The sequence below is a fragment of the Hippocampus bargibanti genome, linkage group LG22, assembly GCF_051943395.1.
Source record: "Hippocampus bargibanti isolate YZ-2025 linkage group LG22, ASM5194339v1, whole genome shotgun sequence".
In the NCBI taxonomy this organism is placed as follows: domain Eukaryota; kingdom Metazoa; phylum Chordata; class Actinopteri; order Syngnathiformes; family Syngnathidae; genus Hippocampus; species Hippocampus bargibanti.
Window position 1 is genome coordinate 3478545 of NC_142755.1, and position 27602 is coordinate 3506146.

General features: G+C 44.5%; 1 protein-coding gene across 1 annotated transcript in view; it reads right to left on the reverse strand.

The window, feature by feature from the left end:
- Positions 1 to 3459: 3459 nt before the first annotated feature.
- Positions 3460 to 27602, reverse strand: part of LOC148881651 (uncharacterized) — a 66968-nt gene continuing 42825 nt past the window's right edge. Inside the window, exons 7-8 of the mRNA XM_088989325.1 lie at positions 3730 to 3841; positions 3460 to 3597 (exon numbers count right to left, since the gene is read on the reverse strand). Coding sequence (XP_088845451.1) covers positions 3460 to 3597; positions 3730 to 3841 — 250 coding nt within the window. The remainder of the gene's footprint in view (positions 3598 to 3729; positions 3842 to 27602) is intronic.

Sequence of the window (27602 nt, forward strand, 5' to 3'; positions counted from 1 at the left end):
CTAAGTTATGTTTAGCTGACAAAAACGACCATGTATAGTAAGGCATTTTTGGCTCAAAAATATGACTATGTATTTGAAGGCATTTTTAGCTGACAGAAACGACCATGTATAGTAAGGCGTTTTTAGCCGAAAAATATGACTATGTATTCTAAGTTATGTTTAGCTGACAAAAACGACCATGTATAGTAAGGCATTTTTGGCTCAAAAATATGACTATGTATATACAGTAAGGCGTTTTTAGACGGAAAAAAACAACTATGAGTGTCGTCCAATATATCTCGCATCTGTTACTTTTTCCAAACACTTTCCGTGATAGACGAGTGCAATGAACAGTCTTGGAAATATAAATAAGCAGACCCCATCATCTCATCGCAAATCATCCAATTACAGCTAGCCCTGCTGTCATCTTTCTTAATTGCACAATTAAATGGACTTTAATTGAATTTCTCACTTGACTTTGGGGACTCTTTAATGTCACCGAATGGAAGGAGGACAAAAAAACAAGTCTTGGGATAATGAGCCTGGAGTCAAGTCAAGACCACCACCGTGTCCCCCCTTTTCCCCGTGAGCCCTTTGCAGCCCGACAAACACATTCCAGCGCGCTTTGGTAATTTCATGTTTGAGAGATTTTAACAGTGTGACGACAAAACCTGACCACCACCCTCAACCGGCGTCTCAACTTTCAATCACATGAATTTGTATCGGGAAATTTGAGCCAGGCCGGCGACCGCTCTCTGTGACATCATCATCATTTCACTCCACATTTCCATCCCACAAATCTCGGCTCCTTCACATTCGCAACATCAACCAAGTCAGCTTCCAAAAGACGTTTTATTTGACATTGCGTCGTATAAAAGCACCAAGTCGTCCTGTAAATCACATCACGTAAAAACACGGCGCCTTTAAAGATGTCCAATCTAGCTAGCAAGGTCCTTTTTTTACTATGATCCTGCTTTATGTCACGTTAAACGCGTCATGCTACATGTTATGCTCGTCAAAATAAATACAACCCCCGGCGGCAGGCTATTGATCGAAATCCCCATTAGCTGAGAGCACCCCCTTTTGCTGAAGATGAAACTCATCAATCAATGAAAAAAGCGGCAGTAAAGCGATTTGACGCGCCGTTAGCGATAGCGTCAACAGGCAGCGACGCCTCAACTTCCACTCATGTCCAACATTTACCTGCACACCGATGGAAGCCGTCGCACATCAGCTAATTTTGCTAATTTTACCTGGCTAGCAAGCGCGCTACGGGCTAATTGCTACGTTTGCCCAGCTAGCATGCGTGCTAACCAACCATGAAGGCCAAAGGACAAAAGCGCTTTGACTATTATCCTCAAATGTTTCCCAAAAAGCGTAAAAGTGGACTACGAGATCTGTGATAATCGAGGCAGAACACGTGCTAAGATTAGCTTGTTAATATTAGCACACTACATGTTATGCTCGTCAAAATAAATACCCTAGCGAACTTTTAACCCCTGGCGGGAGGCTATTTATCGAAGTTCCCATTAGCTAAGAGTACCCCCTTTTGCCAAAGATGAAACTTATCAATCAATAAATCAAAAAAAGCACAACAAAAACAGCGGCGGTGAAGCGATTTGACACGCCGCTAGCGATAGCGTCAACAGGCAGCGATGCTTTAACTTCCACTGTCCAACATTTAGCGGCAACCAACCATGAAGGCCAAAGGACAAAAGCGCTTTGACTATTGTCCTCAACCGTTTTCCCCCAAAAAAGTGGACTACGGGATTTGTGATAATCGAGGCAGAACACGTGCTAAGATTAGCTTCTTATCAATTAGAAACGTATCAATCAATCAAAAAGCACAACAAAAACAGGGGCGGTGAAGTGATTTGACGCGCCGCTAGCGATAGCGTCAACAGGCAGCCACGCCTTAACTTCCACTGTCCAACATTTAGCGGCTTGCCGATGGAAGCCGTTGAACGTCAGCTAATTTTGCTAATTTTACCAGGCTAGCAAGCGCGCTAACCAACCATGAAGGCCAAAGGACAAAAGTGCTTCCACTATTGTCTTCAACTGTTTCCCAAAAAAAGCGTAAAAGTGGACTACGGGATCTCAAAGCGGTTCCAGTGATAATGGAGGCGGAACACGCGCTAAGATTAGCTTCTTAACGCTCGATCAAAGCCAGCGCCGGAAGCAGCGCTCTGATCCCGCCGAAGCCATCGATCGATCCCAAGGATAAGGCCACAAACGTGGGGGAAAAGGAGGTGGATTGCTTCCCTCTAAAGTTGTCCGGTGAAAGGTAAAACAATCGCAATGCCCTTTTTTCTTCCGTTCAAAAGATAAAGAAGCGTAATGTCACCGTGCGCCTTACACAAGCAATCGATGCGGGAGGAAGTGGGCCGCTATCCGCTTGCTATCACGCTAGCCTCCGTTGACATTTGGCTCAAAGTCTATCGATTGACGGCCGAGGACGATGTCAAACAAAAGCGCGTTGAGGTTGGAACTTTTACTTAGAGAGTCGTACTTTCTCAGCGGGAGTGAAAAAAAAAATGGATGATCCGGGCGGACAATCAATGGAGGATTCGGGCTGATTTGCGCACGGTGTCAAAAAGGCGAGGAGAAAAAAAAGGAAGCGACGTAGAAGATAAATACTTTCAAGGACAAATTTGTCAAAGCGCTTCTTCAGCGCGTTATAATTGAACCTCCAGGCGGCTTGAGAAAGAGAAAATATTTCACGGCCGGGCGGGAGATGGAGAAAAGACCAGCACAAAAGATTTCTTGTCTTGACGCGAACGCTTGTGTTTTATTCACTTTTGACTCGGGTCGCCCGGTTTTCGTTTTGCGCAAAAGGGATTTTTTTTGGGGGGGAGATATTCAAGTTATAGGATTTTTTGAACGGGATTGACGTTGTTGGATTTATTATTATTTTTTAAACATTTTTTTTAAGATATTCGGCTTGTTGGATTTATTGTTTGTATTTTTTTAAGACATTCACGTTGTTGGATTTTTTTTCTTCCCTTTTTTTTGTTATCGGATATTTTTAAAGGATGTTTTAAGATATTCAAATTATCGGATTTTTTTTACATATTTTATTTTTAGATATTGAAGTTATCGGAATTTTTAAACGATGTTTTAAAGAAGTTAAGGTTGTTTGATTTATTATTTTTTTATGTTTTTTAAAGATATTAAAGTTATCAGATTCATTTTTTTAATGTTTTTTTTTTAGGTATTCAAGTTATGTTTTTTTTTTTTTAACATTTTTCTTTAAAGATATTCGGGTTGTCGGATGTATTTATTTTTGTATCTTTTTTTAAGATATTCAAGTTATTGGATTTATTTATTTTTGTAATGTTTTGTTTTCGATATTCAAGTTGTCGGATTTATAATTTTATTTTTAAAGATATTGGGGTTGTTGGATTTATTGATTTTTTTTTTTTACTATACATGATGTCTATCATAAAAAATCAATCAATCAATCAATAAAAGTGGATTCGGTCAGGCTACATGGTGCCAAGTCAAAGTGAATTTGCCTACCTGCTCATTTTCTTCTTGTTGCTGGCTGCTGACTGTAATGCATCCAGTAGTGGAGCGGTGGGGGGGTCTCATGAAGACTTTTTCTTCTGCCCGGGCCTCCTGGAGAGATTAAACTTGATCACTTTCCAGCAAGGAAGAGTGGTATTCGCAGACGCGATAAAACAAACAGCGTAGAGAGGACGTGGGTATGCAAATGAGGACATGAATACAGATCAGGTGGAATATATTTACCTTTGGCATTTCCAATGCCGCTGATGAAACGGCGCGGTGCGCTTTTCCGCCGACGCGCATCTGGTATTCATGGCGCTTTAATGACTCGCTTGTTTGAAATCCGAGACAAAACCTGAAAGGAAGAAAAGAAAACACAAACAAAGATCAAAGTCCGTCGCATTTACATGTTTGGACACTTGAGCGCTGATTGTCCCCCGCGTGGACGAACGGGCCCTTTCCCCTTGGTCCCCTCGGACAGATTCAGTCAAGGGGGGTCAGCAAATATCAGCCAGGATTTTGTACCATAGCCATTTCATTTATTTACTTGGCAATAAAGATGATTATTTATTTATTTTTTTCAAATATTTGTTTATTTGTATATTTATTTATCCATTTATATGTGTGTTTATTTATTTATTTATCTATCTGTTTGTTTATTTGTGTATTTATTTATCCATTTATTTATTTATTTAACTATTTATTATACATAAATATATTATACATTATTTATATTTCTGTATCTATGTATTTGTTTGTTGTTGTTTGTTGTTTTTTTTTTTTTTTTTTGGGGGGGGGGGGGGTTAGTCCACAACATCCCAAAACGTAATCCCGTTTCTCAGAGAAGCCACCAAACTCATCGCCATTAACCACGAGCGATCCCTCAGACGCCGCGCATTGCGAGCAGCCTGTAATTTGGCGTCCATTAAAGCCTTTTGGACACGTCGCCGCTAGCCGAGGCCCCCGGGCGGACGCTGATGGCTGATCATTTCGCCGGGGCGATTAAGCTGCGATAATGACGCACATCTACACCTGTCAGCGAGCAAAGACAACAAGCGCGTGCTACAGAAAAAGCCATTAGCATTGCTGTCGACATCTACTTCCTGAGCCGAGGGGTATAATTAGGTCGGTGCTAACAATGCAGATGACGACGGATCGAGCACGCCGGCGTCGACAATGCGGCGAGATGTGCTGCGCAAGGGAAAGGAAAAAAAAAGAAATACATTCAAATATACAGAACAACGGGGATATAAGGGATCTCTTCTGCCCAAGAAGATGGCATACAAGTCAGTAAATAATTCATACGCAGTGCGCTTTAATAGTCGTATATATATATAGAAAAGAGCTGCAGCAACGGGGTTAGAGCTAAACCACTTGTAGCTTACCGGTTGATCTTTTGCGACCTTAGACATGTTGGAGCCACCGGCATCACCCCCCCCCCATACTCCCCCTCACTCCCCCACCGATTGCGGTCCAGATTTGATTCTGGGACACAGGAAAGGTCAACGCATTTAACCTTTCCCTCTCGTAAACTTTAAATAGGCTGATTGACGCGAGTGACACCCACACAAGGCGACTACATTTTGAATGATGATGCGCTAAAACACAACGGGGGGTTACCTGGTGGTGGGTGGATTTTTTTTTTATTTTAGCCTTATCTTTTTTTTTGGGATCATCACTGCAAAAATCAAACAAAGGGGCAGAATATCCGACTGGACCCTCCGAACCCTGCCCATCACCTTTTCCAGCGACTCCCCTCACCGATCCATGCACACTAAATCCAGCAGACATTTAAACAGTTTCTTCCCTGGTCGCCATTAATTCCCTAAACAGTCACCCAAATATAACTTTATAGTGTCTCTTTGCAATTTTTTTAATGATGATACTAGTGCAGCGTGTTCTACCCGAGACAAATTCCTTGTGTGTTCTTCATACTTGACCAATAATAAAGATGATTGTGATGCGGATTATCTAAAAATTGGCCAAATCCAATCCATCCTTTATGATTGTTTTTTTTTTCCATCTTCTTTATCCTCCGCCAAGAACCACCATTATAACAGGAGTTAAATGGGACGCCAAAGGGGGAGATTTGTGCGCTTTGAACATGGTCAGGGAATGAATACAATTTGTGTCACCGCCGCATTAGCGCTCACGTTAGCGCCCGATTATTGATTTCAAATAGTGCCACGATTGCATATGCTCACATTAAGAAAAAAATTCAAGCTGGGAGGGGGGGGGGGTAAAAATAAAAAATAAAAATAGGGCATGCACTTGGCATGCTGTGTCAATTTATGAATAAATAAGCCAACGGGCTGTTGGACTCGCCTGCAGTGAAAACGCACACCAGCAGTTTCCCACGTGCCCAAGCAAACAATAAATGTAACTCGCTAATGCCGTTGACAGATGGCTAACCCCCCCCCCCCCCCCTCCCAACACCCCCCTATAAAGCCGCAATCTAGCGGCGGGCAAACTTGCCGTCCGTTATCTCTTTCCACAAGACCTTTGGGATAAATATTCATGCGGACGCTCGAGCGGCGGAGGGCAAGAAGATTCAGGTGAAGTGTCAAGGGTAGACGGCGGAGGTGGCGAGGGGGAGCGGGGGCAAGGGGGTTCTCCGAGGACGGCGATATGCCATCCATAATTGAACAGCGGACGAGCCGGGAAGAATTAGCCCGCTTGAACTCGCCAGGATGTGCAAACGGATGTCACGGGTTGAGATTAAGGGCGCCATGTTGGCTCTAGTTTTATTCCATTGCCCCGCCCATTAAAAATGGATTTTGAAATATTAGATGAGAAAATGGCACTGAGCGAGACTCTTTTACTGGTCAACGCTTTCGCAACCTCTACAACTTCATTTTATACAAAAATGGCGTCCGTGAGCTGCGCCAAACTCACACTTGGTCGGAGAATAGCTATCTACCTAGCTATCTATTAGCTATCTATCTAGCGATCACTCTATTAGCTAGATATCTATTAGCTAGCTAGCTATTAGCTGGCTATCTAGCTAGCTATCTAGCTAGCTATCTATTAACTAGCTATTAGCTAGCTAGCTTTCTTATCCTGTGACTGTAAAGTGACCTTTAGAGTTTTGAAAGGCACTTATAAATGAAATGTATTATTATTATTATTAGTAAAAAAAGCAAACTTTTGTCATGAGCGCGTCCAAATCAAGGCCGTGACTCAGTGCCGCCGCGTCGAGTACCTCCAGTCAGATGCGCTCCAAATGTCAGCGCTCTTCCCAGAGAGCGAGACAAGGCCGATATCATTTCAAGGCAATTTTGCGCCTGGGCTTGTCTGACGTTCGCCTTGAGGAAAAATCCGTCAGTGTCGTCGCTCCTGGAGAGGTGGGAGTAAATGGGCCGTGGACAGGGGGTTCGGGGGGGTGGCTGTCTACGGAAAAACGCTCTTGTAGACTTGCGCGAGTATGTACGTCGCGCGATCAGAGTCACCCACCACTTGTCCCGTCATGTCGGCCATGACGGCGGCGTGTCAATGTAACGATTTGGCCTCCGCGGAAAACAGCGGAGATGACAAACTGGGGCGCTTAAGGCGTTTCCATGACAACGATGTGACGGGAACATTGCGAGAGGAGCCCAAGAAAAGTGACAACGATGGCAGTCAAGAAAAGTAGTGGGCTTGTGACGATGCCAGATAGGTCTGCAAACCCCCCCCCCACACTTTTCCGACAGATGTTGGTCCATCAGAGAACATGAGCGGTTTTTAATTTCAAACATCTGTAAGAACACGTCTTTACCAAACAAGTCGATTTGCGCAGATGGAACGGGTGTCGCTGATTGTGTTTACCGTAGGCGTCGTCAGCACCGGTACAGTGGAGAGCACACTTGGCAGATGTATTAAAACAATGTGTGACGATGCATGGATGGGGTGCTGCTATGTTCTATTATGCATTTTTTTAAGTAATGGAATGGAACAGCAGAGCTGAATTAATTTACATATTTTGTGTACTCTTTTTTTTTTTTTACTTTGTCACATTCAAGTTAATAATGCAGATAAGAATATGTATATATTTTTTGTATTTTTAAAATTAAAACCTGATTTTTTTAGACATTGTTTTTAGCTTTGTCTTTGTCATATTACTTTTTTGGGGTGTTTTTTTAATTTACACTGACAAAAATATTGGGCAATTAAAATAATAAAGTAGGTAAAATATGTATATATTTTTCACATTTTAATAATTAAAACCTGATTTTTTTAAATATATTTTTTATGATTAGAATGTGATTTATTACATTGTTTTTAGCTTTGTAACATTCAATTTTTTAGGGGGTATTTTTTAAATTGATACTAAAAATATTTAGGTAATTTAAAATAATAATGCAGATAAAAATATGTATATATTTTTCGTATTTTTATAATGAAAACAGATTTTTTTATATATATATATATATATATATACATTTTTTATAATTAAAACCTGATTTTGTTTTTTAGACTTTGGCTTTAACTTTGTCATATTGGAGTTTTTATTTTTATTTATTTTTAATTTACAGTATACCGAGAAATATTTGGGGAATTTAAAATAATAATGCAGATAAGAATATGTATATATTTTTTTCTATTTTTAAAATTAAAACTTTTTTTATAATTAAAACATGATTTTTGTCAAGACATTTTTTTCTGTACATAATTCCCATTTGTATATTTTCACCCAACATCAATTTTAATAATTAATTTCACATTCAAACCTTTCAAATCTCAACAAGAACACGTGGGAACCTTACAACCCCCCCCCCCCCTCTCAGCCCCTCATCATCACAGTCGCTTAAACGGTCCCGGTGGAGCCCATCACTCAACTGTTATTGTCACATGAGTAGAGGGACGTAAAAAAACAGACAAATAAAAGCGGAAAATCCGTCAATAACCCGAAACTGGGACAGATACCAGCCACACCGACGGTTCATAAATTCCAGTGTGGCGGGTGTGTAAAAAAAAAAAAAAAATCTGCTAGCTGCCAGTGACCAAGATTGATTTTTTTTTTCGAAAGGTGGGCGTTAAGACGCGGTGGGTGAAAGACGGGAATAGGGGAGGGAGGCATGTGCACATGCAAGCACACAGCTTGGATTGAGTGTATGTACTGTATGTACAGTATATGTTCGGAGTGGGGGCTTTATCTTTTAATACATACAATCTCGCCCTATGCGGAATTGAGGTGTCTAAAAACATTATGGAGAAACAATAAGGAGGCGTTTCATCTGTCGTCCTCATATTTCCGAGGAAACGCTACAATATGGGACGCGTCACATCCACTATCGGCTACGATTCAAGCGCCTTCGTCGTAGTGAACTAGCCATCGAGATAACCCCCCCCCTACCAAAAAGAAAAAAAGTCCAATGGAAAAATTCAACTTTGCGGTGGGGTGAAGTGAGGAAGTCTCAGAGGTACTTTATGGTGATATTTTGTTGCTGCCTCGTGTTTATATGCGGATTTGGAGTCCCAAAAGATGGACTTTGTGTCGCGGTAAAAAGAGTCTCACTTCTCATCAGTATTCGGAATGAGATTGTCCTGTTTTTTTTATGTGAGTATATGAGTTACAAATATGTTCTCTCAAAACAGAATTCCAGGGAGTCTCTATGTCTGGTATTTTGAACGCAATTATAATTGTCGGAGGAAGATTGCGTAACATCTGGCAAGTTTTGTCAGAGGGAACTTTTTGAGAGGCATGCAAATGCTCTCGATGCATTCGGCGTTAAACACGGCACTTATTTGGGGAAAGGCTGCATTCTCCGCGACGGGTGGGGGGTTGCGGGGTTTGCAGATCACTTGAGTGAAATATTCATGATGTTGTGCTACATTTTACAACAGAACTAGAGAAGTAAGGAACAGCTTTTTTGGGGGGGGGCAATTATTTTTGATTTGTCAAGTGGTTCATGAAACATTTAGGCAGTGACTGTGTTTCTTTAACATCACAGCAAGACAATTTTTGCTATTTTATCCCGTTTTTTGAAATGCTACTGGGGAAGCGTTGGTCACATGTTTGCGAACGACGCTCAAGATCATCATCAACTTAGTTCAAAGTAGGCGCGCTGTTTTCTCTGACTATTTGAACCTCCAACTACCTTCATGCTATTCCGTATTTCAGGAGCACATCAAGGCTTTTAATTCGCCGAATCCTGAGCTGTAGAGCAAAGCAAATAGTCTGTTGTTAACAACGTCAGGCATGAGCAAAGCGCATCCCATAAACAGGTGACAGACACACACACACACTGACTGCGGTGAATCGAATCACAGGCCTGTGTAATTACAATCAATAATTCATTTTCCACTTTCCTGCCAGCGCTTCCATTCAAACAAGGAGTCGCGCCAGCGTCGCCGTCACAAGGCCTCCCAAAGCTATTCAGCCTTGTCGTAATTGGACAAGGGTGCTTTCGACTTCTTCTTCTTCCTTGGCATCCAGCCAAAATCTCATCAGCTAAGTACAAAACAGAAGGGGGGCTGGGGGTCATACTCTTCTCTGGATAATTGTCTCGCAAAATGCCCTGAATGACAATTCCTCGATTCCACATTGTTGTCATATTATTTTCTGGAGAGTCTTTAGGTGTTTGATTAATTCTAAGGGCCTGTTGCTCTGGCATGCACATAACAGGTGGATTTTATTTTATGTTCTTGATGGTGCAAACCTCCAAGCCTAAAATTGACGCATCAACCGTACCGGAGTTCATCACCATTTTGACCCGATTAATCAAGTCAACTCGATCGTTCCTCGTCACTTCAGGCGAGCATGGGAGTTGGGCGGTCATTTAAGCGCTGTCGAGCAAATCCCATAGAGTGTCAGGCGGAGTGCTCGGGGGATGTCGGGAAGATCACGGCTAGCTAAAACGTACGCGGCAGCCACGCGTTTCTATCCGTGGGTGTCAACCGTGGAGATAATGACACCAGTGAATGGCTTGAACTGTCACCCCCGTCGCCTTTCCCGCCTTTGCCGGATGGGATTTAGTGTGACACTTAGAGCAATTGCATGGCCAAGTCTGATAGCAGGGAAGCACGCTTGGATGGAAATGAGATTGTCATGTGTCAGCCACGCACATCAGAGCCGCTGCGAGACTGACGCCAGGAAAGATGACGAGCTAGCGACACAGCTAAAGAACGAACTTCCGGTTGGGTATATGGAAAGCAAATGGGAGAACAGACGACGGCAAATGTGCTTTCAGAGAAGTCGGGGTGGGGATAGCAACTTGCTAGGTGGCCGTGGCCCCCAAATGGCCTGCTTATATTGCCTGGTTTTATCTTGAATCCAGATACGGGGAGATAGAATAGCGCGGCAATCGTAGCACCTTGAGCCTTTCGCGTATCAATCCGAAACCCGCACCGTTCAAAGACGGCTACCGGCGCCAGCCTCCCTCGTAGAGTGATAGCGCAGCGGCAAGGAAATTAGCATGACAATAAATCAAGTGCGGGGAAAGACAGCAGAGTAAAGGTGGGGGCAAGGAAGGCCATGGATGGATTTTCTGCCTCGGGAGGCAACTTGCTGTCAATCAGAGAACTTCACACACACACACTTGCGAGCCCACACTGGCTAATATACTTTCATCAAGGCGATCGATACGCTCCAAAATAAGAAATCATCCAGTGTGGCCAAGTACGCTGACGGCACGCTGATCCATATTGATAAGGGCTAGAACGGGACACGACACACATACTGGGTGCGTGTGTGTATATAAATATATGTATATATGCACGCTGGTAATTAGCCAGCCTGACAGAACATCGCACTGCAAGTCAAGGAATTGAACCAGGAAAAGGAACTCTGGGAATTGGCCGCCGAGTACACACGGAGCCTAATTAAGACACAGCGATAATTGGCAGGATCGGTCAGAGAGTGAAATGAACCCCACCTACCCCCCAACAATGGCTTCCCGCAGGGTTTGGATTGGAGAAACGGAGAGGGAAAAGTACAACGTATAGAGTATGATCGCAGTATTTTGGACATATCGGCGTATAGGGAGTACGAAAGTTTGCGTTTGGTGATTTCCATTCAAACGGTTGGCAACCTTTTCAGGCCGTTCGGTGGTTGTCGTTGTGTCACCTGATGAAAAATGAGACTCCCTCGCTCGATGGGAGTGACTTTTAGAAAAGGCGTTTCTGGGATTGCGCCAGAAAACGTCCGCCGAGGAAACGGTCCGACGCTTGAACGATAGCCTCCGACGGAATACTCAAACTTTCATGCTTGCCCGACTTCCGACGTAGACGCGATATTTGTCGCGTGAAAGAGACGATGAATTGAAAGGCAGCTGGCTCTCGGTTGCTAAAACCGGCGCGTCGGCTAACGTGTTCATCACCATAAAGATAATTAGATTTTCAGATGGGCGCGTGCCTGCCTCGCCATTTCGCCTAGCAGGTGAGGTCATTCCTCTCAAATCCCCGCGACGGGGGAGACGTGACGGGCATAACGCCGTTGTTATCCCTCACCCGTGGCGCCGGTCCCTCGCCCCCCGACGTCGCTTAATACGGACGAGGCGGCCGATTGAGGGATCAGTCTTGTGTGATTAACATTTTCCCAAGTCCGGGAATCACATGGTGGCTCAATTATCGCCCCGGAGCCCAGCGATTGTTCGTGCGGCACGCGGCTGCTAAGTGGAGGTTGGGCGTTTCCCCACGTTTTGCATTAGCGCGCATCAATTATGCAGGCGGCGGCAATTACGTATTTATGTATTCGGATAATGACATTTTTTTTAATACGGCAGATGTCGCCTTCGCTTATTGAAGTTAATGAAAATGAACGACGGGGCACTTACGACGTTCGTAGCGATGCGCCGGCCGATTCCGAAGGCCGCGTTCGCCGCGAGCGAAACTAAAATGCTTTTCGATACGTTTTATTTCCAGGGTGTGCTTGTTTTTTCTTTTATTAATGAGGCAAGGGCGGCGGAGGTGCTTCATAATGCATCATTAGGCAGGCGCAGGAAAGCCGCGTGCAGAAGTCGACCTTCGGAACAAAGTTGAAATACGAGATGGGTTGGGGAAGAAGGAACTACATCATTTATGCTACTCAAGTTAATGTCGACTCACAGATGTGACAGTGCCTAGCGAAGACAATGACAGCTTTTTGGAATTTTAGGAAAGCTGAGCTTGTTTTGGTTAGATTGGATTAGCTTTTATTGGGAAATTTACATTTCACAGCAGCAAAGTGATGAAAGGAAGAGGAAAGGAAATGAAGAAGTAGAAAACAAAATACAGGAGTTGCTGTAAAGGCAGCCAGACTCGCGGCGCCATCTTGAAGTCAATAGAACAAAAAACTACATAACAAATCATGTGACACAGACAGTCATTCAATCTTAAGCACTTTTCTGCACCCTCTTTGTTGTATGAAGCAGTTCTAGATGAAAGGGAAGATCAAAGCATCCTTTTCACCAGTGGATCAGGGACGTCATGGTGGAATGTCTACGTCTACTACAAGCTAAATGTTAAAAGCAAACACGAAGCTGTAGCATCCATTGACGAAAAGAGATTGTGTCACATCTACTATCCAACGTAAATCCGCTTCAATTCCAAGCCGCGGCAGATCCACATACACAACTTCAAAGAACCCACTGCGCTGTTTTTGGTTTTTGGAGTTGACCGGCACACCAAAAAACAACCAGCCAGACTACATGTGACATTATGGCGCAATGGTAGCCAAACGTCGTCAAGAATGCGGTTTAGAAGCGAAAGATGAGCAATTTGAGGGCTTACAAGGAGGATTGGACTCCTGTTCAATCTAAATGCAGATTTCATGAAGTGGATTCCTGCACTGGCTGGGAGGTGGGATGAGGGCGGTGGGGGGGATTCCGACTCCAATAAAATAAATAAACCCTTTGGTGATGACCGCTTTTGTGTTGATAAGGTAGCAGCGCTTCCGTGAGCACGCGACCGGATTGAGTAAAGTGCGAAACGGAATGAAATACCCGAATGGGGGTGGGAGAAGGCACCCTTCCTTGCCTACTCAAGTGATTAAAGGCGTTCCTTCACTGATCCCCGCGATGACTGACAGCGCTTGGAATGAAAAGTGCACCCGCATACAAATTCCCCACGCAAATAGTCAACACGGCCATTTTGGAACTGGGGATCATCACTAAACGTCTCCATTCAATTGATTCCGAAGGCTTGACGTGCCGGACGTGACTTGTCGGTGGATGAAAACGGACATCTTTGTCAGAGGGTAATCTTAATGGGATCAATACAGGCGATGGACGGTACGGTACTGGTGTGTCAATCCGTCTTTGAATGGACAAGTCAATATTTGTTGGTGAGATGTTTTATTTTTTCACCTCGGAATTTAAAAAAACAAGAGAGCTCAAGCACAGGGTGGGGTGTGACAAAATGGCGTCACAACAATTCCACCGTGCGATATTTGAACGCAAAGCCGCTTTAACGGCGTGTCGCAAATACGCGTTCAATATTCATGAGATGCGCCTCATGCGACAGCCGGTGATTGACGGGCTTATAATTGTCGCAGTCATCAATCCGATGGTTCTGACAAGGACGGAAAGGACACCGGAAAGGAGTAAAAAACCACCGCTGCGGGAATTCATATTAATCCTCGGTGACGACAAGGTGTTGTCGTCAAATTAGCATAACGACAATGCTTGTTGACGCTAATTTTATGACGTTGAGAAACGAAAATAAACTTGGAGTCGGGAGATTAGACAAATCCCGCCCACGGGTTGTATTTTTGTTGCCATGGCGACGTCCGGGCGCCCTAAACGGCTACGTCGTGGGGGGGTCGTTAGCATTTGCTCGTCCAAACATTGCTAGCGCTTGTGAGTCTGAGTGGTGACGTTTAAAATTGTTTGTCGGGGTTTTGGACAGGTAAGCCGGTTTAATGCGGCGGACAGATGTCAAGTCAAGCTAAAGCTAACTCCCTCCCTCCCAGATGAGAGTTAAGAGGAAGTCATTAACATGCCAGCTGCGATTAAGTAAAAGCAAATTGCCAGTCGTTATTATTTTCTAATTAAACCAAAGTCATTAGTCAACGCTGTCATCAACCTTTCATCGATATTTTTAAACATTGCTCGCAAAATTCGAATCCCCCCCCCCCCCCCCTCCGTTTTCTGAGTTCTATCTGAGAGTGGTGAATAAAAATGGCAGCTCTGCAGTAGGCCTTTGGAATTTGGGCACCCAGACGCACGGGTGGCGAAGGGGCAACCAAACAAGCGAGAAATTGATGGATGAGCGGGTTCGCCATCGCCCAAATCAAATCCTGAGGAGCTTAAGTGCAGGAGAGGCTCGTGGGGGAGGTCGAAATAACACGACTGGGGGCTTCAATCTGCCCGCCGCTTGTCCCTGACGGATGGCCTGAGCCGCTACCCATAATCACCGGCGGCTAGAGGCGCGTAGAGACCTGACACCAGACACCGCGTCTTATTCCGGCTAGAGTTTGGCCTAACTTTACTCCAGTCGACTGGCCGACCCCCTCGCCCCCCCTTGATTGATGCCTGGGCGGTGTGGGAGGTGGTTGGTGGTGGGGGGGTGATTAATGCTAGAACACATCCGGCCAGGTTAATAGAAACCTGACAGCTTTATTGATCTCGGATCGTCGCCGCGGATCTCAAGAGGTGGTTTGAAGTAGCGCCAATGCGCAGGCAACAATTTGACGGCATCTGGAGGACATAAAAGATGTCTTGAAGAGGAGGGGGGGGGGGGGGGCGAGTGAACTTGAGGTTAGCCCAGGTCACCCAAGCAAATTAAGACAATTGGTTTCCTCATATCAAGCGGCCTTGATCATGCAATGTCTTTCGGTTCCTTTCTTTTGATGTCTCGCTCGCCTGGAATTAAAAGCGAAACACGCTTGATTTCTAACAAAAACGGGGTTGTAAAGAATATCCTTCAATATCAAAGTATCAAAGTTCAGTAAAATAAATAAATAACATAAAAACACAGAGCTGACAAAGTGGCTATGTAGGCCACGGGGCAGCGTTTTTAACATCCAGCGCTGTTATTTGATCCGAGTTAACAAAAGCTGATCAAATAAGCCGCCAACGCGAGCGACAGGGAAACAGATCTTGGACCGCCGCGGAGCCAAACAGGAAGCGTCAAAGGGAATTCAATCAAAAGGGAACACCACCAAGATTCGGAGACAGTGATAATATCTAACCGATCCCCCAACCCCACGCCTCCAATTCCCCTAACAATACAAACACATTCTCCCCAAAAGCATAATAGCTATCTAGCTGGCTAGCTATTAGCTGTCTAGCTATCTGTTAGCTAGGTAGATTTCTATCTTTTTGAGTTATTCCGGGTTGAGTGAAAGCTGGCGCATGTGGCTGCCGCTGCTCACCCACAGAAAAACTGATCCTGTGACTGTATAGTGACCTCGAGAGTTTTGAAAGGCGCTTAGAAATGAAATGGATTATTATTACACAACTGAGGAACGTTTTAATGAACAAGATAAGTCTTTTTGTGTGTGGAGGGATATGGGGCAAGAGCATGTTGGACTAGCATGAAAAATATTGACATGTGATTGGAATGTGACGTGACAAATACGAGAACCTGGGAGGAATGGAAAATGGCGCCCTGGAGCGATTTTACAGCAACGTTGCCATTGTGCGACAACGTTCAAAATGGCCGAAAAGCATTTAGCGTATAGTTTTCTAATGGACGTCATTTGTAATGCAGCCGCATCCACGTGTTACGCATTTGCGAGCTAAGGCGGTTCATGATGAATTAACCATCGCGGTTATATACATTCTTGAGTATGCCTCGCTATTTATGTATCGCGGTTGATGCGACCGATACGGATCGGGTTTTTTTGTAACATATGATCGGTAAAAAAAGGGGTTTGAGGTAAAAAAAATTGTAGCGAGAAGAATTTTGCTTGCTATTATCTTACTATTATTAACTCATTCACTGCCAGATGATTATGCAAAAATGTCTCCAGTCCAGTGCCATGGTTTTTGTCATTTTCACTCAAATTGCAAGACCCACATAATATGGAGTTTTAGGACTACATCATCATTCAATTCAGCGTAAAACACACAATCGTTTTTTTCTGATGAAAAAAAGGGTTAGTTCCTAAGTTGTATGGGTCAGGAGTTATCTGAGCTTGAAATGGGGGCATCTGTAAAAAATACAATACAGTACATATTGATTTATATAATAACAACATATTTCATTGATAAGTGCCTTTCAAAACTCGCAAGGTCACTTTACAGTCACATAAGTTTTTCTGTGGGCGATCACCAGCTCACTCAACCTGTAAGTAACTCAAATGGATAGAAAGCTAGCTATCTAGTTAATAGATAAGAAATAGATAGCTAGCTAGATAGACTTAGCACTTTAACAACAGCTGAAGCTGTAACAAAGCGCTAACATGGACAAAAGGCAAATGTTGCTCCTTCGCGGAAGGGAAAAAAAAAAAAACATTGCCAGAGGTCTGACCGGCACTTTATCGGCACCCAAGCATGAAAAAAAAAAAACATCAGAAATTTTGTCATGGTTTTCAATTCCCGAATAAATTCAGGAATGGCAGCAATACAAAGTTGAGATGCCTTTTACGTCCAACGAGTAAACAAAACAAACACGGTGGACTTTTTTGTGTATTTTTCAAAAAACAACAACAACTCAGCGAGCCAACCTAAGCTTTGAAAAGTTACCATACACAAACTGCACCCGCCTTTCCCCGTTGGGGGACGTTGGATGTCACAAGAGACGCTCCAAAAAACTTCACTGGACATCTTTCCATCTCCGCATTGCGACTGAAGGAACAAAGCTAAATGTGGATTAACATAGGATGACGGCTACAAAGGCAAGACGGTGACGTGAGAGACGACTTGTAGCTAGCTGCCCCTCAGGGGGGGAGCCGGAAAAAAGCAGAGCAAAATCCCTTGGCGCATGAATCGCAAATGTTTTTAGGATTGGTCACGGTGGCTTTGATTTCAAGAAAAATATAAATAATATAAAAAAACAACCTCCATTGGGTCTGGATTTTGTCTTTAAAGGTACATAAAGATTTTAGGTGAGTGGGGCATAGCCGCTGGTGATTTTTACAGTGGACAAATCAGAGTTGACATTTTGATGACCCCCCCCCCCCCCCCCCCCCCCCCCCTCCTTGACAAACGCTTTAGCTATTTCCCGCGGGACTGGCGCGGTGGCACTGCGGCCAAACTTTGGTCGACGGCTTATCGATCCTCCCAGGACCTCATGTCGGACACCCGTCGCCGTGACAAGCGCGATAAATTATGGAGTGGGCCGACAGATGACGAGCGCCAGGGGGGTACCGGGGGGGGAGTTGCAGTGCACCTAATGCAAAAAAGTTTAAAAAGACGTAAAGGTCAAAAGGGATCCGCGGCGCGCGGCCATGGAGTGCTATTGATCTTGGGTAAATTCCAGCTGGCCGCGCGGATATTTGCCTTTGATGCTACGTTTGCTATGCTAATGACGCGCAAATACGAGAGTGCGATCGAATGCGGCGCCGGATTTTACAGTTCACATATCAAGAGTAGTTTTTGACGGAAGCAGGGCTAATGACGTAACCGCGACCAGCACCCGATTACCATCTTTCCAGGGGGGCCCGTCGACACTGTGATACCGCTCGACTCCCTTTTTTTATTTTTATTTTTATTTTCTTGACTATTCTCTTCAAAATAAAGCTAGCGATCTTGATTTTGAAGCCGTGTGAATTTCCCGCAGTCTAATTAGCGCCGGCGCGACGGGAGAATGAGAGCTATGGCGTGCTGTAAATACGCAGCTTCCCGCGCATCGCAAATCACGCTAAAGCCGCACCGTTGCTATCATCTTTTATGCAAATGAGCCACAACGCCATCTCATCCATATGCACGTGTGCGTTAGGAGGGGCGGAAAACGGCGAGGTACTCAGCGGCGGCCAGGCAGGGGCTACGCTAAATCTTAACGCGTTAATGTTGACCGTATGCACGCGAGGGGGGGGTTTGGGGTGGCGGGGATTATAAACGGGCGCCTCAGCAAGCTTTTCTTTTTCCGGGAGGAAGATTAAAGTTAAATCACATGGCATCCTTATGCAGATAATTACGACTGCGCTTCCTTTTCAAATTGTGCAGGTGAAATGCGGCTTTTGTTAGCATTTTCATTGCTATTGTCGTTGTGTCGATGCTATGCTAACAAGTGAAACGCAAACATTGCTATTTTTTTTCCATTAGTTTGTAACACAGCTAAAATTGTGTCCGATGTTACTCGTTGGACTACGTCATGGGTCTGCTCTCACCAACTACGGCGGAGTTGACTAATTTCGGGAGCTTTTCAGCCTAAAAAAACGGATTTGGCGCTAGCAAACCAGACAGACGACTGCATGAGATGAACAATGAGCAAGGAAGAAGGAGGAAAAATAGCACAACGAGGGAAATGCACCATATTTGCCCCACTTGGAGCCCCCAATTGGGTTAATGCTTCGGGATATCGCCAACACACACACACACACACACACGCATGCTGACACACTCACTGAGTCACCCTGCAACAAAACAAAACAAATTGGACAAATTGTGAGTAGGGACAAAAACAAGCTTAGACTCTCCGGAGTCCTTTTTTCATTTTTGGGGGGTTGTGGGGGGGGCTGTCGTTATGCATCGTTCCATTGTAGCGATGCTGTCCCTGCACTCTTTGCACGTTCTGATGAGGATATCGCTATCAAAAGCAGCCTAAAAAAGCAAAAGGACCACCGGGGAGGGGGGGGGGTCTCTCTCGCCCGGCTGCTAGTCATTAGGGTATCTCGCCCAAGTGTAATATCGGCGAAGGCTCAAGTTGGCGCAGGCCCGAAATGAACATATGCTGACAGTAACAGGAGGAGGGACGGCGAGGGTGGCCAAGGGGGCGGCCATTTTGTAGGTGACCTACTTGTGTTTTAATGAATCGAGGCGCTTGGGGGGGGGGGGGGGGGTTTGAGTAACGTGTGCCAAAGAAAGCGTTTGTCCTTTACCGTCGCAAATATTTTCGGAGTCCTCTCGGCTAACACGTTGATTTATTCGATACTTTCTCACCAAGGGGCGGAGCCATCGTCCGTTATTATCGTGTTATGGTATTCCGATGAACATTTTTATCGGATGACGCTTCCTTTAAAGCGCCGACCGCCATTGATTGAACACTCAAGCGGGGAGAAAATAAGAGAAAAAAAAGTAGCGTGGAATAGAAGGCTCGGCGTGCCGGATATTGACAAATGAGAGGTGACGCGGGAAGGGGAAAAAAATGGAAGGCGATGCGTCCATAGGCTCGGAAATGGAAGCAGTCAATAGCAAAAAATAACACAAATAAATCAATCTCGGAGATGTGTCAATCCAAAGCAGGTGTGACAATTTCCAATTCAAACGATCCATTTGCAGTTCGTTACACACAAGAGGAGGATGCACACGTTTCAATTTAGGAAGCATGAATAAACGATGGGCTCGCCGTTCACTGAAGAAATTTCCCCCGACGACGTTCCCGACACTTGCGAGTTTACACAGCTTTATGATCTACCCGCCATTTTGGAAAGCTTAGATAACCAAAAAAATGACATTGGAGAATAGAATCGGACCTCCGCTAAGGCTTCATAATATCCTAACTGACAAGCATGGATGACTGATGATGAATTTATGGAACATATTGTTCAATTACGGAACCTGTAGGGGGCGATAATGAAGATTATAGATGTTCAACATCCAATTTGGCCCTAACTGAGGCTGACTGTCATGGAAAAATGAAAACAAATGAGAAATGTAGCCAAATGTTGAGCATTATGGAGTCTCTTATCTTTTTTTGTCTTCATTTTTTAGAAGTAATGAGCAAACACAAGAGCTGTGGCGTGGCGCTCGGAGATCTATTTGAAGCTCGCAGCTCTTCAGAGAGATGGGAACTGTTCCCACGGTAACAGTTAGGAACATCTTCATGAGCTTCCCCACCCCGTGAGCGAATTCACGCTCGCTGCCCACCCTTAGCGCCGCCGTTCTCTTTAATGCCGTGCGCTAAGATAATGAGAATTTTATCTGCCGGCGGCGATGGCGACGGCGGGCTACGGATTGAACGGGAGCAGAGTGTAACGGATGAGACGGGCGATACCCTGTTTTTGGGGCTACCGAAGCAATGGAATGCATCGGTAGCCCCTCCCACTCACGGAATCGCAGAGATAAGAATCATATTCAAAGTATATTCCTCAAAATAATAATCATAATAATCCATTTCATTTCTAAGTGCCTTTCAGTCACGGATCTTCAGATCGTCGCTATGGTGATAGTTCTTTTTTTTTTTTTTATGTGGAATTGCGTCACTGTAAACTATTAAAACGAGGGCTAAAGTTTTAATTGACAAGCATCACGTTTGATCCGTGACCCAGAAAAACGAGGAGTCGCCGCGACAGTCAACACACGGCTAAAAATAAGCAATGCGCATCAACTTGCGGAGGATGTCAATGACGGCGGCGTGCCATTTAGGAGGGCGGGTTGCCTTCTTGAGATGAGATGACATTTAGCGCTCGCCGTGTAGCGGGGGAAAAAAATGGCCAGTTGCTCGGTGGGAAGACAGAGCGTGTTTCATATGCTTGAGGTCAAGTTCAAGCATCGCATTGCCCTAAAAATATTGAATGGGTGGGAAATACAGCTCTCGCTTTTTGTTTCCCTCTATTGTTAACATGAAAGCAACTCAGATTCATGACTGCCTAGGCGAAAGGGAAAGCATTACGGAGCTTCTTTGCCGCATGTGAGACTTGGAGATGCTTTTTTTGGAATGATTAAGAAAAAAAAAAAAAAAAAAACCGACGGATGATGACAAATTATTTGCAGGGAAGGAAAAACACTGCGCTGGAACAATGATGCCGTGCGTCTGAGGAAGAAGCATGTGAACATGCACAATAATAATAATACGTTAGCACGCATAACATGCAATAAATAAATAAATAAATAAATACATAAATACATGCATAGATACATACATACATACATACATACATACATACATACACAACCACACACACACACACACACACACACACACACACACAAACACACACACACACACACACACACACACATACATACATACATACATACATACATACATACATACATACATACATAAAATAAATAAATACATAAATATATAAATACATACACAAATAAAGGGATAAGTAACTAAATCATGCAATAAGTAAATAAAGTGATAAATACATAAATAACTACAAAAATAAAGTGATGAATAAACAAGTGAATAAATAAATAGTGATGAGTAAATAAATTATGTGATAGGTAAATACATAAAGCGATAAATAAATAGATTAATTAATTAATACATGAATAAATAAAGTGATGAATGAACGAATGAATGAATAAATACATAAATAAAGTGATGGCCAAATAAAAAATAAATAAATGGAAAAATACATGAATTGATAAAAATAAAAAATACAAATAAAAATAAAAATAAAAAATAATAAAAATTGCATGTGATTGATTTAATTATTGATAAGTAAGCATTAGAAATTAAAATGAGCTTCCAGCATGCTAAAAAACGGAAAGGTCAAAAGTCATAGTAGTGTCATTGACCCATTGGCATCATGCAAAAAGTCTCCAAGTCTCCCCCGCGCGCAACCGGCAAAGTTTGCATTCCTCGGCAGGTGTCGTGGCAGGCCGCCGATGACATCCATTCGTCATCCGGCGAAATGCGCTCCCCGCTTGTGACAGGGTTGCAAAAACCAGGCGGGGAGGAAGGACAAAAACCCGCAAGGAGGCCTGCTTCTCTGTCGGCAAGTCAAACAGTCTCCAACCGCAAAGCAATTCTCTTTCATCTCCCGGTTTCTCCACCCCACCTCCTCCCATTGGGGCTCCATCTCCACCGTGATTATCTAGCGGCGCTTTTCCATTTTGCCGTGGCGTCTTAGCCGTAATCACTCCAGCCGCGCTATTCTTCTCTGCTGCGTAAAGCTCCATCACCCAGAGTGGACCTTGATCAAGCGTTGGAACTCTTGACGCCAGGAAAACAACACAAACTGCTTTCGGTTGTACTTGAAGATCAATTTTGGGGAATGAGAATTCACAATGTTGGTCCCGCAAATGCAGTTGTACACATCTAGCCTCGTGTGGGGCCCTCGGCAAAGAAAGCAGGTGATAGTTCTCAAAGGGACACGGCGGACTGTAGCTAAGCAACTGGCAAAAATATTGGCGGTAAGAGAAACCGAAGTGGAGAACCGCAGTGAGGCCTGACTGAGCAATGCAATACAATACAATACGTCCTGATTTTTATCACGCTTTCACAACAGCTGCAGCTGGAACAAAGCGCTACGCAAAATAGTCAACACAAAGCAAAGTAATAAACACAACAGGAACATCAAAAACATGGACAGTTGTGCAATCTTAACTACTTTGTAGTCTATGATGTTTGAGTACAAGACAAACACTTGATTACATGAAGCAGTTCTAGATGAAAGAGAAGAGGAACAAAGCCTCCTTTTCACCAGTGGATCCGAGACGTCATGGTGGAACATACATGTCTGCTACAAGCTAAATGTTGAAAACAAACACAAAGCTGTAGCATCCATTGACAAAAACAGATCTCCTGTCCCATGTAAATCCGCTTCAATTCACAGCAGCGACAGTTCCACATATGAATCAGTAACGCCGCAACCGAATACTTGGACTCGTCGTTTCGTCACTTGTACTGTTGTACCCCCATTTTGATGAAAACGGCTGTGTTTGTCCATTACGTTAAACGACAACAGAAATGAATAAAGCTTCTTGACTGCTAGCGGATGGCCACCTAGCGATAAATCACTGGCTAACTCCCCCACCGCTGGCTTCCTCTCTCCCCCACATCCTTCCTCGCACCTTTCTTTTTGATTGCCTCCTCCGCACGGCCACCTTTGTTCCACGCCACACTCGGCATCAATCTCCCCATTTTATCTCGACCTGACTCGGCTCACGATATATGTTCCGATCGCTCTTCCCTTTCCGTACGTCCTGCATCACTTCTCGGTTGGACTATCTCCGTAGCGCTATGTTTTGTCTTTTTCGGTCCAAAGGATGGACTATTATTCCCGTTGCGACAACGAGACACTCTTGAGAAGGAGTCATGTCAGGACTGATGGCGGCCTCGAAACGGTTAACGTTGCCTATCGCGAAAAAAAACAATATTTGACTGAGTTTACGGGCGTTGAGGACTAAATACCTTGTTTCTAAACTGCTGTATTTGATGAGATTAGATGAGACGCTAATGATCCCCGTGGAGAAGATTGGATCCTTATCAGAGAAGCCATAGATACGGTAGGGATGGGGAATTACAGAGCTCAGAAAATGGTAGAAGGGGGGTAACCTGGTGACACCATTGTGTGCGTAAAAGCTTCACGCGGTAGAATACGACGGTACAAAAGGATGAGCAATGTTTTTCAATGGCCTGCCACCCCAGAACTATTTTCATCCCAATGACACTTAAGACTTTGCCTGGCCTATGCATTTTAGATTTAAAAGGGGGAGGGGTCCGGGGGGGAGGTTGAGCCGACCGGTTTAACCGGCGCTAAGCCTCGCCGATGAGAATCTCGGTCATTTGCGGTCCGACGAGTCGGCGTTATTAGGTCCTCTTTCAAAGACCGTGGCGTTCATCCGGAAAGTCGGAGAACTTTGATAATGAAGCAATCCAAAGTAAAACGGGGGTTGGGGGGAAGGTAAATAATCCACTCTCAATCCGCCTCACGACAACAAAAGTACACAAACGAACTTCCCGGCAGTTACCGAGGGATTTTCCACTCCAACGACAAGAGTAGAGGACACAGAAGAGGAAGGTTGAAGATAAATTGATGAGGTGACCGATCATCTGGAACAGGTACGCCCCAAAGAGTGACATTTCCGCCAGCGCACAAAAAATACAAAAAATCAATCATTTACATGACGGTTATCGAAAACGTCCTGCTCAATTTCAATGAGGGTAAACGGAGAGCTAACGACATCTGTCAACGTACCGGACGACATCTGTCAACGTATCGGACTCTGTTATGGCGTCAAGCGGATGTAGGGAGGGAAGACAGTCCAGACGTGGAGTTATTAGTCAGCGTCACTAGCGTAGCAATAAGGTCTCAGTCATCTTCCCTCAATTATTCCCTATTCGCTTTGCGTCGGTTGGAATGGAATCATAAAGGTGAATGTCACGGACGTCTATTTGAGATTCCGACTCCATTTCAGGCTAAATCTACTAAGTCCACTTGATCCTCTTTCCCAAGAGGAAGCACACAATAGTAAAATAAGGTTGACTCTGCGGTCAGCACGTGACCGGCGGTCTTTCGGATTATTGCCGAGGGTGTTGGGAAAGTCCGATCGAGGCTAACGGAGGCTAAAGCTAGGTTGCGTTAGCAGCTACGGTTGACGGCTTGACGATGGACGGAGGCACATCTCGTGACATACATTTGGCAATATTGCAGCAAGTTCGTGAAGTGGCGCGAGATCAACGTGGTACAAGATACCGCGGAAGAGGCTAGCATGATCACGTTAGCATTCGCTTGAAAAAGGGAGAGCGGCAAAGAGCTCGCGGGATTGCTTATGGGAACTTTTGAGAAGACAAATTGAGTGGTAATCGTCTTTTCTAAATGACAAACAATGGGCGGCCCTCGGGGAAGATGGCAGCTGGAAACGCGTTTAGGTATGACAACGAGTCGGCATTGCCAAATTGAAATACAATAAAGCGTCAAAGTGGGGAGGAAACAAGGAATAAAGCAACGTTAAATGAAATGACTGGAAACAGGAAGTGACTTTTTGGCCAGTCAGCTTCAATATTTGGTTAAGTCATCTCACAATCAAAACCGGGAATCAGTCACACAACAAACGGGTATTTTTGTCGTGTGGCCCGATCCCCCCCCGGGAAGGGTTTGGAAGGATGCAAGTTTTTAAAATGTGCACTCAGCTCGTCTTTGCAAGACACGTCAAGACGATAAATTAAAATATGGATGAGTCAAAACATGGGCTCAAGCGTCTACTCTGTAATTACTTCGTACATGCCGGAGGGGCAGAAATGTTTTGGATGGGCCAAACAACTGCAAAATGATTCATGATTAGTGACCAAACAGGTCAATTTTAATCACCGCCGAGCGTTGCTGACATAACGAGGAATTAATTTCTTTTTAATATTGGCATCAAATAAAATGTCATTCAGGCAAGTATCAAATATTCAATATGTAATGGAAGCGGGGGTACAAAAATGCTCATCTGCGCTTGTTCCTGCTTCCAGTTGGTGCGTCCTGGCTCGTATTGTGCCAGGATGAGACACGCACAAGCACACATACACAGATGGCGGCTGTACTCGCCACATGCTGCAACAACAAAAGCGGCAATCGCATGGATTTGTTATGAGGCCGGCGTGTTGAAATCTCGAGTGGCTCCAAAGCTCCCGACATCGGATCCACTTCATTATCGGTGGGTATTTTATCCACCGGCCCCCATTTCAAGCTCAGATAACTCCAGATCTATATAACTTAGGAATTAACTATTTTTTTCTGATGAAAGAGGAGAGTCTAAGGTTTCTTAAGATAAATTGAATGTTAATGTCGTCCTAAAACTCAATATTTTGTGGATCCTGCAATTTGAGTGACAATGACAAAAACCCTGGCACTGGAGTGGACACATTTTTGCACATAATCTGGCAGTGAATGGGTTAATGGAAACTGCTGTAAAATGTGTTAGGTACACAAAATTCAATCGAAAGCTACAATTTGCCAAACGTGTCCATTTTGGGTTCAGGTCCATAATGCAGTGGGGTGGATGGGGGTGTCGAGGGGAGCTAATTAGCACCCGTCTCGTCAGATCGCGGGCGCCCCAACATGTTAACTTTGTGTTAATTGCCAACACTCCCCCGCGCTCGCCTATGTTTTTTTGGCATCTGCTGGAACTTGTATGTCCATACGTACAACAGATGCATTTAAAAAATGCGTTGTGGGTGGATGGGGGGGTCATGAGTGTGAAAACACATTTTTTAGGCCATCCACTGCCTTAGAGTGTAAACTCTGTTGGAATGACCTTCCGGTATAAGGTATATTAAATTTCTACAACCTTCCCCCACATCAACAACATGCTGGGTGATGGAGATGCGTCGGAAAGCGATGCCCTACGATCTTGGCAGGAATCACCATGTGCCGCATCAGCAAAGTTTTGAGATGAAGGAGAGCAAGAAAAAGTGAGAATTGCCCCCACTTTCCCCCCCTCTCATGGCCACCTAGCCCTGCGCGCCATTGACAACTAAACCGAAAAAAAAAACAACGCCAAGTGTGGACGTGTTGGGTTTTTTTTTTTGGGTGGGGAGGGTTCCCCTCCTCTGTTTAACTCATTGACTGGCAGATGATGTGCAAAAATGTGTCCATTCCAGTGCCAGGGTTTATGTCATTGTCACTCCAATTGCAGGACCCAAAGAATATTGAGTTTTAGGACGACATAATCCATTTGCTATCTATTTTCTACCTATTAGCTATCTGGCTAGCGAGCTAGGTATGGAGCTGGCTATTTATTAGCTATATGGCTATCTAGCTAGTTAGCTAACTGTCTAGCTGGCTACCTATTAGCTATCTAGCTAGCTTTCTATCTATTTGACTGAACGCTGGCGCATGTGGGAAAGGTGCTTATAAATGAAATGTATTATTATTATTATTATCAGTTCGGATTAAGTTTAATTAACCCCCCAACTACAGTAGGCGAAGAAGTGCAAAGGGAAAGGAACAACTTGTACAGGGTAATAAATCGCTGCTGGGTAGGGGTGGGTGGGGGGTGTGTTACGGCCCGAGCTAACCCTAAACAGATGCCGCCTAGTCGAGCCTCGTGCCAATCCCCCCTATGATGAACGACGGCGGTGGTCCAGAGCGGGAACCCGCCACCCGCACAGGTGCAGGCATCGTTAAGGCCCAATATGGCGGGGGTGGCGTCTCAAGGGGCGAGGGCGTCTCAAGGGGCGGGGGCTGAAAAAAAAATGATGGCGGCGCGTCGCTAACGGAACGCTTCGTCGAGCAACGAATGAGAATGAATATAGCCTTTGAGTAAACGCGCGGGTTTTTTTTGCAAGCGCCCGGTGGACGTTTCTTAATGGCGGTCGGTGCGGGTTGACAAACGCCATCTGCTTGTCGTTTTACGACAATCCGCGGCGGCGTCTTGGCCAAGTCGGCAAAGTCAGCGACGGCCCTTGTTGGAAGTTTGAATTATTCCACCTACCCTCCACCCCAC